Raw genomic sequence first — 14,468 nt, 5'->3', positions numbered from 1 at the left:
AATATTTTCGTTTCTAAAACACGAACAATAATTCCATCTTATCCATGTTTAATCTGGTTCTACTCGAATATGAAAAAATAAATTTGAGGTTGGGGAAGTGTCGATTAATTCATATATAAATTTATAAATACAAAAATTAAAATAATACATCACATTTCATTAACTATCGGTACTAAAGTTAGTTTAAAAGTGGGTGAATTGTGAATCTTTTCCTCTAGGGTTTCTTCGAGAGCCGTATGAGAGCACTTCCTACCTCCTGTAGGATTCATCGCTTGATTGCATCCTTTTGATCTAAGCGTTTATTTTTTCCGTTTTATCTTGCAATGAACCCGGACGAAATCAGTCGTCTTGTTGACAAAATCAAACTCTCCAATCATGACGATCAAAAAGTTATTCTGTTGGAGGAAGACTGGAAACTCGGTAGGGATCGCATGGCTAATTGTCTAGCAGCACAGGTAATCTCTGTCAAGAATGTGAATCGAGAGGCGTTTCGTTCTCAAATTCCACGTATCATGCAGTTGAAAGTTGTGATCGAATATGTGGGAAACAACACGTTCATTATGGATTTTGCACTGAAAGTTGATAGGAATAGGGCTCTTTGTGAAGGGCCATGGAATTTCTTTCAAGATCTGATTGTTTTTAAGGACGTTCAAGGACTGGTGCACCCGCACTCCATAAAGTTTGATGAAATCTCGATATGGGCCCAATGCCACAACGTGCCCCTTGCGTTCCTAAACAAGAATACACTTGCGAAGATTGACTCTCATATCGGAGTGGTCGAGGAGGTTGACGAGGGATTGAATGGCTCGTGTTTGGGACAATTTTCCCGGATACGGGTTCGAATAAACATTACAAAGCCGCTGAAAAAGTTTATTTGAGTTAGCACATGTATGGATCATGACGATAACATTGTTATCGTTAGTTATGAACGACTATCGGACTTCTGTTACCGGTGTGGAATCATTGGACACTCGTTTCGTACTTGTGAGGCGAGTATGGGTGAGAATATTTCTATGGAATATGGATCGTGGATGCGTGCGACTAGCAAAATGAGAGGGCGAGCATCACCAAACAAACAAGCCAGTGCTTCTTTTGACACATCGCACAATGATACGTATCATGCCAACAACCCAAAAGAGCAGGCAGAGGCAGAATCCCCTCGACCGATCACAGTGACACCATATCTGGGAGCAGACCACAATGTGCTTGTGAATCTGGATGAAGTCAACAATAATACAATTGAGTTGGCGCATGTTTCGACCAAGATGGTTCCTGCTATTCCAAATAAAAAGAAGGATAAACTTGATAGACACAGCCCTATGAAGTGGAAACGTAGAGCTCGCAACAAGCCCAATATAAAAGATGGGGAGGCGCAAAAAACATTGGTGGTTCGGGGTCAGAAACGGCCAACTCCAACTGATAAAGATGTATTAGCTCACGATGCAGCCCGAGACAGTAAGAAACAGCTCCTGGAAAGCCATAGTACCTACGACACAATTATGGCGGTGGTTGCCAACATCAATGAGTTGCATCGTTAGGAATGTCCGGGGGCTTGGGAACCAACGGGCATTCCGTGAATTAAAACGGCTAATTGCCTAAAAGAATCTCGCTCTCTTATTTTTGTGTGAAACAAGGAAGAGAGATATTAACAAGGATCTTTGGATGTCTATTTTGAGTTATAAAGGATGTTTTGCAGTGAATAGTCGGGGTCGGAGTGGTGGCCTGTGCCTGCTGTGGAAAGACCCACTGGATATAACCATTAAATCATTCTCTGTGGGACATATTGATTGCCTTGTTAGCCATGGAGACAAGCATTGGAAGTTTACGGGTTTTTATGGGCATCCTGACACAAGATTACGCCACTCATTTTGGGATTTGATCAGAAGATTAAATGGTATGCATGAACTTTGTGAGTATCCTTGGATCATTGGAGGAGATTTTAATGAAGTTTGTTATGATAGTGAGAAGCTAGGGGGAATAGACGTCCGGCTGCCCAGATGGAAGCTTTTCGTGGTGTTCTGGATGAGTGTAATCTGCAAAACCTACATAGTGAGGGTGATATATTCACTTGGGTCAATCACCGCCGTATGGGCAACTTGATTTTTGAGCGACTTGATCGTTTTGTTAGCACGTTTGGTTGGCGCATGCTATATCCCACCTCAAAGTGCACAGCTCTAGACTATTATCAATCAGATCACCGCCCGCTACTTATGGACCTTGGCAGTGGGGTTTTGCTTCAGAAGGGTGCCAGATCTGGCCAACGTCCCTTCCGCTTTGAGCCTATGTGGACCAGGGATCGCGAGTGTGAAACTATCATATCCGAAGGTTGGCAGCAAATGGGTGCAAATGTGGATCTTAGCTTCAGAATTCGATCCTGTACTAGTCGCCTACATCAGTGGGCTCATAATCGATTCAGGCTTATTCCAAGGCAAATCCAATGTAAACGCGAGCAGCTAGATGAGCTTAGAACTCACGAGCATTGCAGCATGAGATAGATAATGTCAGGAGCCTTGAAGAAGAAATAGAGAAGCTAAGCTCCCAGGAAGAACTGTTCTGGAGACAGCGTAGTCCTGCCGATTGGCTAGCATCAGGGGACGAAAATACTAAATACTTTCACATGACGGCTACTATACGTAAAGCACAAAATACCATCAATGGGCTAATATCCAGTCATGGTGAATATGTCAAGGATCCTGGAGGTATGGCTACTATCATCGCTGATTATTTTGCTAGCTTATTTACTTCAATAGCTCCATGCCCAGATTTCATGCAACCTGTGCTTGACTGTATTGAACCAAATATTTCTAGTGCTATGAACATATTCTATGTGCACCGTTTTCCGCTCTAGAAATTAAATCAGCTCTGTTTGATATGAGCCCTGATAGGGCTCCTGGGCCAGATGGTCTGTCTGCTCTCTTTTACCATAAGTATTGGCATATAATTGGGGTGGATGTTACTACGGCATCTCTGAAAATATTAAACGAAGGTTAATCTTTGGAAAGTTGGGACAATACTGTAATCACTCTTATCCCGAAGGTCAGTAATCCAATGATGGTGAAGGAATTTCGGCCATTAAGCCTTTGCAATATATGTTATAAAATTGTCTCTCGGGCCCTTACCAATCGACTGCGATCGATGATGAAGCATATTATTGATGATAATCAGAGTGCTTTTATTCCATGACGCCTAATCACTGATAACGTCATTCTTGGTTTTGAAGCTATTCACTGGATTCGAGCCCGAAAGAAAGGTAAACATGGATATGCGACCCTTAAATTGGTCATGAGTAAAGCCTATGATCGTGTGGAGTGGAGTTTTCTCGATGCAATAATGTCTAAATTGGGTTTTAGTAGAGTTTGGATCAGAAAGGTGATGAGGTGTGTAGCAAGTGTAAACTACTCTTTCTCGCTCAACCAAGATGTGATGGGCAGCCTGAAACCTAGCAGAGGCATTCGCCAGGGCGACCCTCTATCGCCTTATCTTTTCACTTTATGTGCATAGGGATTATCCGCCTTAATATCCACGCTTGCAGCTAGGGGATCTATACATGGAGTCCGAATTGCTTCTACATGTCCAATCTTGACTCATTTATTCTTTGCGGATGATAGCATAGTCTTCTTTCGTGCTACGGAAGCAGACTGTGTTGGAGTGAAGGAGTGCCTAAAAGCATACGAACTAGCGTCTGGACAGGTGATTAATTTTGAGAAGTCGGGTCTATCATTCACTCCGAACACTGAGCCTACTCTAGTGGACAGAATTAAATATTCTTTGTCGATTCCGGTAGTACAAGGGCACGAGGTGTATCTGCGTCTGCCAACTTTTTCTCTTCGTAACAAAAAAGTGCAGTTCAGTTATCTTGTGGAGGGTGTATCACGAAGAGTTAAAGGCTGGGGTAGTAAATTCTTCTCTGCAGGCGGAAAAAAGATTCTTACAAAATCTGTATTACAAGCAGTACCTACTTATGCTATGTCGTGCTTTCGGTTACCTAGATCGACCTGTGCAGCAATCGAGAAAGAGTGTGCCAATTTCTGGTGGGGTTCTGGGAAGAAGAACAGGCGTATGCATTGGACCACCTGGGACTTCTTATGCAAACCTAAGTGCAAAGGTGGGATGGGCTTCAGGAAGTTGGAAATATTTAACAAAGCTCTTTTGGCCAAACAAGTGTGGCGTATTATTCAAAATCCAGAGTCATTAGTAGCGAAGGTCCTAAAAGCCCGATATTTTAAACACCCTGATATTATGAAAGCACCAATTGGGAGCAATCCATCGTACATCTGGCGATCTATCTGTTGGAGTAGAGAACTACTGGACATGGGATTGTATTGGAGAATTGGGGATGGTTCTACTATTGATATCTTGCGAGAAAAATGGATACCCTCAATCAGATCCACTCTTGAATCACATGGAATAAGATTACCGTAAGGGTCATGTGTAGGTGCTTGGATTAATAACCACCAGTGGAATACAACTATCATAAGCAATACATGCCCATGCTACATAGCGAATGGGATCCTCACAATTCCACTTTGACGACATGGCCAGGACAACACGAGATACTGGAAATTTGAACCAAAAGAACACTATTCTGTGAAAAGCGGGTATAGAATCGGGATTGGCCTTCACAACCCTCCTGAACACCAATCGGATGCCTCGACTATGGAAAGCTGGTGGAGATTATTCATTTGGTCCTTGTTTATTCCCCCGAAGATTCGTGTTTTTTGGTGGAGGGTTTTTCATAATATCATCCGTGCCGAACAAAATCTGAGGAGGCATCATGTGCCAGTCTCCGGGTGGTGTCCACTTTGCATGAATCAAGAGGATTCCACTAGCCATGCCATTATATCCTGCCCGATGGTGAGAGGCTTCTGGAAAGGGAACCCCGTTTGGACAAACTTGAAGCGGCCGACTGGGTGCAGTGCTATCCAAGACATATGTTTCTAGGTGATGAATCACTTGAGTAAGGCTGACTGTGAGGAATTTATGTGTCAAGCATGGCTGATATGGAGTGTCAGGTGTACGTTCTTATATGATCATGAGAAACAGGAGCTACAACCGCCTCGTACTAATGCTTCAGTCTTGCTTGATGATTATCGAGCGGCAGTCCGAGACCTCTCAATTAACCAACACCATTCAGCGACTACCTCGCAGGAGACATGGCAACCATCGCTAGAAGGAACAGTAAGAATTTCCGTGGATGCGAGCTTCAATATAGCAGCCAACGTGTGTGGGATGGGTGGAGTGATCCGAGGCAATGATGGTACTATGGTGATCACGTTTGGACTTGCTATTCCTAAACCGGACACAGTAGTCATGGGAGAATTGTTTGCGATAAGAGAAGGCTTACGTCTTGCTAAAGAGAAAGGATTCCACGATATTTGTATATGCTCTGATTTACTTCTGGCCATGCAAGCAGTCACGTCACCAACAAGTGATCCGAGTTACGCCGGGTCTTGTGCTCAAGAGATCCGATGTTCGTGTCTTGATTTTACTAATGCTACATTATTGCATGTTAGGAGATCGACCAATGAGGTGGCTCATTTTTTATCTAAATTTGCAATTTCTTCCGCTGCACCATTCGAATGGGTGACTGGGAATTCTCCCCTATGGGTGGACCAACTTGTAATTCGGGATAATCATCATCAATAAATGATTACAAGTTTTTTTGTAAAAAAAAAAAAAAAGTGGGTGAATTGTATGTTTTATTCTGAGAATAGTTGTCTTGTCAATTTAATTAATACTCGATTTTGTCTTTTTGTTTTCAACTAAAATCGAATGACAACAGACTCAACAATTTCATTCGGCAATCTTTGGAACAATCGAACCCGTCAAGCAACTGGTTTCAGAAGTAGAAAAATATAAATTAGATATATGTAAAATTTGAAATATTTTATTTTTTTATTATTATTTTAAAAATTGTTTATTTTATTCTTCAGTTAAAATATAAAACATTTGACATGATATTTCCTGCTATAAAATAAATTTTTATATTTTATTTCAATGAAAGGGGTTTTATATGAACAATTATTTTAAATATAAAAGTTCGATGATAAAATTCTAGAATAGCGTAAAATTTTCACCATGATTTCGGAATATTTTTAATGTCTATTTTAATTAAATTCTCTCTCAAAAAAAATGTGGGCTGAAAGTTTGGGTTTGAGCCCAAAATCTCAACAAAATTCAAACTTTAGGGATAGATAGAGTTATTGGGCTCGCAAAATCGAAATTCTAAATTTTATTTTAAATTTAATAAACGAATAAAATAAGACATTTAGGAATCGGTCGGTTCGTGAGATGAGACGAATGACAATGTATAGTCAAAGTTGACATATAGATACAAAAATACAAAAAATTGTGTGAAACGGTCTCACGAGTCGTATTTTGTGAGACGGATATCTTATTTGGGTCATCCATGAAAAAGTATTAGTTTTTATACTAAAAGTATTACTTTTTATTGTGAATATCGGTAGGATTGGCTCGTCTCACAGATAAATATTCGTGAGACCGTCTCACAAGATACCTACTCTACAAAAAAATAGTTATATTTCAATCGTTATTTCAACTAGGATAACTAATACTTCTCGGTAATACCTCCTCCGTCAAATAATTATGGCAGCTCAAAGTTTATTGTTCGGGAAATTGGACTTAACTCCCCAGCCGCCGTTTTTTTTTGTGTTCAGTCGCTGGGTACTTTTTTAGTACCACATTTTCACATGAAGTGTACCACATTTCCACATGAAGTGTACCACAATTTGTATGACATAGTACCACAATTTTGTGGGTAGGGAGTGAACCCAAATAAATGTTTTGGTTGGGGATTTTTCACCAACTTCCCCATTGTTGTTTCATCAAAATTTATAGTTACTTCAAAATATAATTTAAAACATTTAAACTATAATAATCAAAATAATAACATCTAAGACGTTCTCTCCTTCACGAACATGATATTTAATAAATGTAATCTATCCAACATGGTATTCACACCTTCACCAGTAAAGTTTTTTTTTTTTTTAAAAAAAACATTTACCATTAGATTAATTAAGGGAAATATTTTCCATTAACTCGTCAATTTTGAGTTTAGAATTATTAAGTTTTCAAATTCTTTCCTTGATATTCCAACTTTTTATTTTTGACTATTTAGTCAATTTGATGACGGTATTATCGGAAAAGTCGATAATTTCCTAGTCTACTTTAGTATTTTTTGATATCATGTTAACGTTTTCTGGTGCTGCATCAACACTTCGGTGAAATACGATTACATGCATCAAAATCAAACTTTGAAAACTAAGTGGATGGAAGACCAAAAAGAAAAATTAGTGGAACAAAAAAGTTCTTTCCAATTAACTAATCTGGAAACTTAAAAATTAAAATTACATAAAAGAAATTTGAATTTTTAAAAACTTCAAGCAAGCATGAACACCCTCTAGGTTGAAAGAAATGATTTGTTTTTATTAAAGTGAGATATATTTTAATAAAAACTGAGTATATAATTTGTTGTAAAAATCAAATTCTTTCTTGGTAGGAATGTGTATATCAAAAAAAACTATTCCGTTTTTATTTTAAAAATATCAGTTAATTATGTAATTATATCGGGGGCCGAATTAACCAATTTTTCAAAAAAATTCTGTTAGTTTCGTTTTTTTAATTAAAAAATCGATTAACCGATATTTTTATACAAGCCTAAATAATATTCGTAATGATCATTATATATATTGGTTGTGCGCGGTTGGGATGCAGGGAGTCGGGTGATCGTTGTTGGAAGGAAGAACGAAGAAGAAAATCGAAGAACGGACGAGAAAAAAATTCAAAACTTCACCTTGAAAATCCTTTAGAATGGCTGCCGTTCTTCATTGTTTCGGCCAACATGTTTTCGTATTTTGTGTGTGTGTGTTTCGGTGTGTGTAGGTGTGTGTGTGTTTAGGTGTTTAGGTGTGTGTAGGACTAGGACTCTTATTTATTTATTTATTATTATCTTCTTCTAAAAAATTAAATAATAAAAACCTTCTATAATCACTTAATTAATGGGCTTAATCAACCATATTTTTTAATTAATAAATTAGGCTCATTAAGATTAATAAAATCATTAGGTTTAAATTAAAAAGGTTTAAAAATACATATTTCCAAAAATCCCCTTATAAAATACATAAAATTCCTTGATCCTTCTAATTAATTTAAATTTTACCTTAACAATGCTAAAATTCTTAAAATATTTAAAATAATATTTTCTTAACTAAAATAAAATTTTAACTTTTAAATTTTTAACACCTTAATCGTCTCTAGTCCTCCGTCCCCGGCCAACCACCGATATTCGTCTGAAAATATTTAAATCATGAAATCAAATAAAATTACACAATTAATCATTTAGTCACTCAAAATAAATCATTCAAGCATCAATCTTATTTTAAATAATTATAAATTATTATTTAATAAAAATATTTTCTCTTATTCAGCCCTCAGTCTCCGTTTCTCGATCGCAAGTAGAATAACCTTTAAAAATACATTTTAATGCAACCATGTAGAAAAATATATTTTAAACATGTCAATATGAACAACATAATTAATTAATGCAATTAAAACAATTAATTGAAATGCACAAAAAATTTAGTAACTTGTATGCATGTGGTTCGCGTGGACCTTGAAATTTTCGGGGCATTACATCAGGAATGAAATTGAGATGACCGAAAATTCTAAAGGGAAGTATGGAATTTTGAAAATTCAGGGACTAAATTGCAAAGTTTTGAAAATTCAGGGGTTGTTTTGTAAATTCTAGAAATCAAGGGTTGTTTTCATGATTTATGGAATTCAGGGTTCAAAACAGTTATTTTCGAAAGTTTAGGGCTGGAATTGATTGAATTCGAAATTTATTGGGGCCAAGATTCAATTTTCGAAAACTTAAGGGCCAAAATGAAGAAATTCAAAAATTTAAGGCTTGGAATGAAATTTTTGAAAATTTATTTGGGTCAAATTGTGTACTTTTCGAGAATTACTAAGGTTAAAAGTGGAAATTTTCGAGATTTTTGGCTAATTAATGATAGAAAATTATTTAAGTTTTCGGCACGATTGGATTTGATGGTATATTTATCGTAGGAAGGATATTCATTTTAGGTGCAGCTACATATGCATTGCTGGATTCAGGAGCTACACATTCATTCATATTTGAGACGTTCGTCAAGCGACTAAAGATTATACCCGAGGATTTAGATTTGAGCTTTAGAGTTTCCATTCCTTCTGGTGATCAGATTGTTACCACAAGCATTGTGAAAATTTTGGAGCTTCGTTTACAAAAAGATGTAGTTCGAACAAATCTTATCATACTCTCGATGCCTGAATTCAACATCATTCTTGGCATGGATTGACTATCTTCGAATGGAGCTTCGATAGATTTTCGGCAGAGGTCAGTATCTATTTGACCGCCTAACGGGAAATCTTTTTTCTTTGAGGCAATGAGAAACAAGCAAATGCTGCACATTATCTCCTGTATCTGTGCGAGGAAACTTATGAAGCGAGGCTGCCAAAATTTCCTAGCATGTGTTATTTCAGCATCTGTTCCTGTCAGTCAGAAGTTAGAGGATGTTAAGGTTGCCAGAGACTTTCCTAGTGTCTTTCCTGAGGACGTATCTGGCATTCCACCGGACCGAGAGGTGAAAATTTCTATTGAGTTGATGCCGGGTACAATGCAAATTTCTAAAGCACCCTATCGTCTAGCACCCGTAGAAATGAAAGAGCTAAAAGACAAAATTCAAGAATTGCTAGACAAGGGTTTTATTCGCCCGAGTTGTTCTCCATAGGGCGCACCGGTATTATTCGTGAAGAAGAAAGATGTTACTATACGACTCAATATTGATTATAGAGAGCTGAACAGATTCACCATAAAAAATAAGTATCCCCTGCCTAGAATCGAAGACTTGTTTGATCAATAGCAACGAGCTTCGATTTTCCTGAAGATAGATATTCGTTCAGGATACAATCAGCTGAATTTGAAGGAGTCTGATGTTCATAAGACGGCTTTTAGGACTCGATATAGGAACTACGAGTTTATGGTGATGTCATTCGGGTTGACAATGCGTCAGCGATCTTCATAGATCTCATGAATCGCGTATTTCAGTCGTATCTAGATCAGTTTATCATAGTCTTCATAGATGATATTCGGATTTACTCGAAGAGCAAAGAAGGGCATAGTCATCACTTTAAAACATCACTACACATATTGCAAGATAGAAAATTGTTCGCTAAGTTCAGCAAGTGCGAGTTTTGGCTGGAGAGAGTGGCGTTCTTAGGCCATATTATTTTTAGATATGGAGTTGAGGTCGATCCAAGCAAGCTTGAGGCAGTTAGAGAATGGCCAGTACCTAAGATCGTAACCGAAATCCACATTTTATTGGGTCTAGATGGTTACTATCGGAAGTTTATTCAGATTTTCTCTTCTATTGCGGTACCCTTGAATGCTTTGACGAAGAAGGATACAAAGTTTATTTGGGGATCCGACTGCCAAGAGAGTTTCGAGAAGCTGAAGCAAGCTTTGACTTCAGCTTCAGTTCTATCGATGCCATCAGGACAAGGATAGTATGTTCTCTACACAGATGCTTCGAAGCTTGGTTTAGGCGCAGTCCTGATGCAGAATGATCGAGTGATAGCTTACGCGTCTAGACAGTTGAAGTTTCATGAGAAGAATTACCCAACTCATGATCTCGAGCTTGCAACAGTAGTATTTGCTCTCAAGATATGGAGACATTACTTATATGGAGAGAAGTGCAAGATTTTCATTGATCATAAAAACTTGAAGTACTTCTTCACCCAAAAAGAGTTGAATATGATGCAATGAAGATGGTTAGAGTTGGTAAAGTATTACGAATGCGATATTAGCTACCATCCGAGAAAGGCTAATGTAATTGCGGATGCTTTGAGTAGAAAAACAGCAGTTATTACTCAATTGACAGTTCAAAGACCATTGCAAGCAGAGATTCAACGATTCGAGCTTGCAGTGTATGCTAAGAGCGATGCTCCTAATATTTCTACTATGACAGTTCAGTCGTCTCTGAGGGATAGAATCAGAGAAGGCCAGTTTTCTGATGAGTAGATACAAAATGAAGACTGAGAGATGAATCTAAAGGCCAGAAGCTGTATTCCGAGGAAGATGACATAGTTCGATATCGAGATCGACTATGGGTTCCTAGTGGCGAGTCATTGAGAGAGGTTATTATGAAGGAAGCTCATAATACCCCGTACTCCATTCATCCTGGAAGTACGAAGATGTACAAAGATTTGTAGTTGTTGTATTGGTGGCCGGACATGAAGCGAGACATCTTGCATTTTGTGTCCGAGTATTTGACATGCCAGCAAGTTAAGGCAGATCATCAGAGGCCAGCAGAGAAGCTTAAGCCACTTCCTATTCCCGTGTGGAAATGAGAAAAATATCACGATGGATTTTGTAGTGGGATTGCCGAGAACTATGAGGAGATTCAATCCCATTTGGGTGATAGTTGATCGTCTTACGAAATCAGCACACTTTCTACCTATTAAGATGACATTCACCATGACACAGTACTCAGAGATGTACATCCGAGAGGTAGTCCTACTGCATGGGATTCCAGTGTCTATTTTTTCGGACATAGATCCTAGTTCACATCATCTTAAGGGAAGAGTCTGCATGCAGCGATGGGAATGCAGCTGTTGTTCAGCACCGCATTTTATCCTCAAACCGATGGTCAGTCCGAAAAGTTGATTCAAATTTTGGAAGATCTACTCCGAGCTTGTGTGATCGATTTCCAAGGAAGTCGGGAGCCAAAGTTACCTTTACTGGAGTTCACCTATATCAATAGCTACAACTCGTCTATAGGTATGGCTCCTTACGAGGCACTTTATGGGAGGAAGTGTAGATAACCGATATATTGGGACGAGGTTGGTGAAAGAGGGGAATTCGGTCCGGACTTGATCAAGAAAACAGCAGAGCTAGTAGTCAAAATCCGAGATAGGATGAAGACTGCTCAAAGTAACCAGAAAAGCTACGCTGATAAGCGACGAAGGGAGCTAGAGTTTGCAGTGGGTGACCATGTATTTATGAAAGTAGCACCTATGAAGGGTGTTATGAGATTTGACAAGAAAGACAAACTCAGTCCGAGGTTCATAAGATCGTTGGAGTTTTTACCGAAGATTGGGACATTAGCTTATAGAGTGGTGTTGCCACCGATGCTAGCTGGAGTGCATAATGTGTTCCATATCTCGATACTGCGAAAGTACATGTCAAATCCTTCACATGTACTGAATTATGAACCTCTTCAATTGACTCCAAATATGTCTTACGAGGAAAGACCTACACAAATCTTATATAGGCAAGAAAGAAGACTCCAGAATAAAGTTATATAAATGGTCAAAGTCAAGTGGCTAAATCATTCGGAGGAGAAAGCTACATGGGAAACCGAGTTGGACATGAGGAGTCACTACCAGGAGTTATTTGGTAAGTTTTAATTTCGAGAACGAAATTTCATTTAAGGGAGGAAGGAATTGTAAGGTTCAAAATGCGATAACGTAATCTAACTGCATGCAAATCTAGGAAAAATAGAAAATAACTAATGAAATTGCACTTATTAAATGTGGTAAGTATATTTTCATGTTTAAAACATGGTTTTCTACTAGGATGCATAAAAAGTGTGTTTTTAAAAAGTTATTCAAGATGCGATCGAGGAACGGAGATCGGAGACAATAAAAATAAAATATTTTTATTAAATTATTATTTTTAATTATTTAATATATGGTATATTTTAAATGAGAATTTAGAAAATGGTAACTTTTGAGATGTTTTTACGCTCCGAGTCGTATTTTAAACTAGTAATCGATTTTTGACGAAAATATGGACTTTTTGGAGGCTCCGCTAATATTTTTGAAAACTATTATAAACGAAATATTTTACCTACTATCTAATGGGCCTATTGTACTAAGTTTATTGGGTGTAGCCTACTTCACAACTATTTATTTAAAAATATAGAATTTTCAAACTCTAAATCAATTCAAACTCACGCCACCAAGCTTCAAAAGCACTAGGACCCTCCTCCATCAGCACATGCACACACACCATGTTTTTGGAAGGCAAATTCATGTGAACTTTGAGGAAAAATGCAGCAAGGATTATCCCCCGTCTCTCCGCCAACATCCTTCGCGTCAATGGTTATTTTTCGTGCGTGAAACACGCAAAGACACACCTTAATCTTCCTTTACTTATCGTTCATACCATATTATGTATATTTATACGTGTTTGTATGAAAAATATGATACCCTTCCCTTTATTTTCGTTTTTATGACACATACATGATAGAATTTGAGTTTTTATGATTTTTAAACAATGTTATTGATGCACAAAGGGGCTGCTATGGTAGGGTTATTAGAAGGGATGTTTTTTATAGTAGTTTTAAGGGCAATAAGAAGCATGGTTAAAGGCTGGAATGAGTGAGGACAAGGGCTAAACGATTTTGCGTTGTAGAGGAACTAGGGTTTCGGTTTTGGGTTCCTAGAAGGGCGCGGCTGTATGCTGTTGTTGGGACGTGTCCAGAGGTACTAAGAGGGTCTAGTCATGGTCCTACATGGATTGAGGGAAGGCTGGTGCAAGGAGGAAGGCTGTAGGTTGGAAGCTTGGGTCGCCCGAGTCTTGAAGTGCACGGGTTTGAGGGTTGTTCGTGTATGGCCTGTAGGGCTTGGTCCATCAGCTTGTTAATGGTTCGATCTAGGTCCTAGAATGGCTGGTTAGGGGCTGGTCACTACGGTTAGGGTCTAGGATCGAAGTAAACCATGGTCTATGGGGCTAGGGTTTCGTGTGATTAGGGCAAAAAATTTCAGTAGTTGTTTAGGCTTTTACGAGGGTTCTAAATGGCTTGATTTGGATTGCATAGGGCATGATTAGGTCTTAATAAGCTATGATTCAAGTAAGGGTAAATTTTGAGTCGATTCGGGTGGCAAAAAATTTCAGTAGCTATTTAGGATTTTCCGATAGTTTTAAACGGCTTGATTTGGATTGCATAGGGTATGGTTAGGTTTTAATAAGCTATAGTTCAAGTTTGGTAAAGTTTAGTTAAGTTTCGAGTTGATTCGAGTTAAAATCAGGACGTAAGTTCAAGTTTTAAAACGAATTGGGAAATTAGTCGAGGTCGTCGATGTCCCTGCTGCCTGGTACCATGATTATACGTAAGATTGATCAATCGACAAAAAGCAGAAATAAAAGTCACAAATAATGATTTGAATTCAATAAAAGAGAAACATATACGTATATGATGAAAATAAAATTATATGATGAAAGGAAATGATTTAAAGTTATGCATGTTCATGAAAAACTATTTTATTAAATGTATTTTTCACTGTTATTTGTGGATGTATATGTAATACTTGTTATCACGATTGAGGTTTGCTGAGTCAATAGACTCATTAGGTGTGAATGATACATGTGAGCATGATTTTGATGATGTTGGAGGACTTGATTGTTGAAC

At 38.1% G+C, this 14,468-nt stretch overlaps 2 protein-coding genes across 2 annotated transcripts; both read left to right on the top strand.

Annotated features, from left to right (window-relative positions):
* Positions 1-2,210: 2,210 nt before the first annotated feature.
* On the top strand, positions 2,211-4,422 carry LOC140991142 (uncharacterized). Its single transcript, XM_073461102.1, has 5 exons — positions 2,211-2,376; positions 2,496-2,699; positions 2,849-2,986; positions 3,221-3,369; positions 3,502-4,422. Exons 1-5 carry the CDS (start codon positions 2,211-2,213, stop codon positions 4,420-4,422), a joined length of 1,578 nt encoding a protein of 525 aa, XP_073317203.1.
* A 522-nt stretch (positions 4,423-4,944) lies between these two features.
* LOC140991141 (uncharacterized) lies at positions 4,945-5,646 on the top strand. Its single transcript, XM_073461100.1, has one exon. It carries the CDS (start codon positions 4,945-4,947, stop codon positions 5,644-5,646), a length of 702 nt encoding a protein of 233 aa, XP_073317201.1.
* Positions 5,647-14,468: the final 8,822 nt, after the last annotated feature.

This window comes from Primulina huaijiensis, chromosome 13 (genome assembly GCF_012295235.1).
Source record: "Primulina huaijiensis isolate GDHJ02 chromosome 13, ASM1229523v2, whole genome shotgun sequence".
In the NCBI taxonomy this organism is placed as follows: domain Eukaryota; kingdom Viridiplantae; phylum Streptophyta; class Magnoliopsida; order Lamiales; family Gesneriaceae; genus Primulina; species Primulina huaijiensis.
The sequence above is the reverse complement of the archived record's forward strand: the minus strand, read 5'-3'. Positions and strand labels throughout refer to the sequence as shown.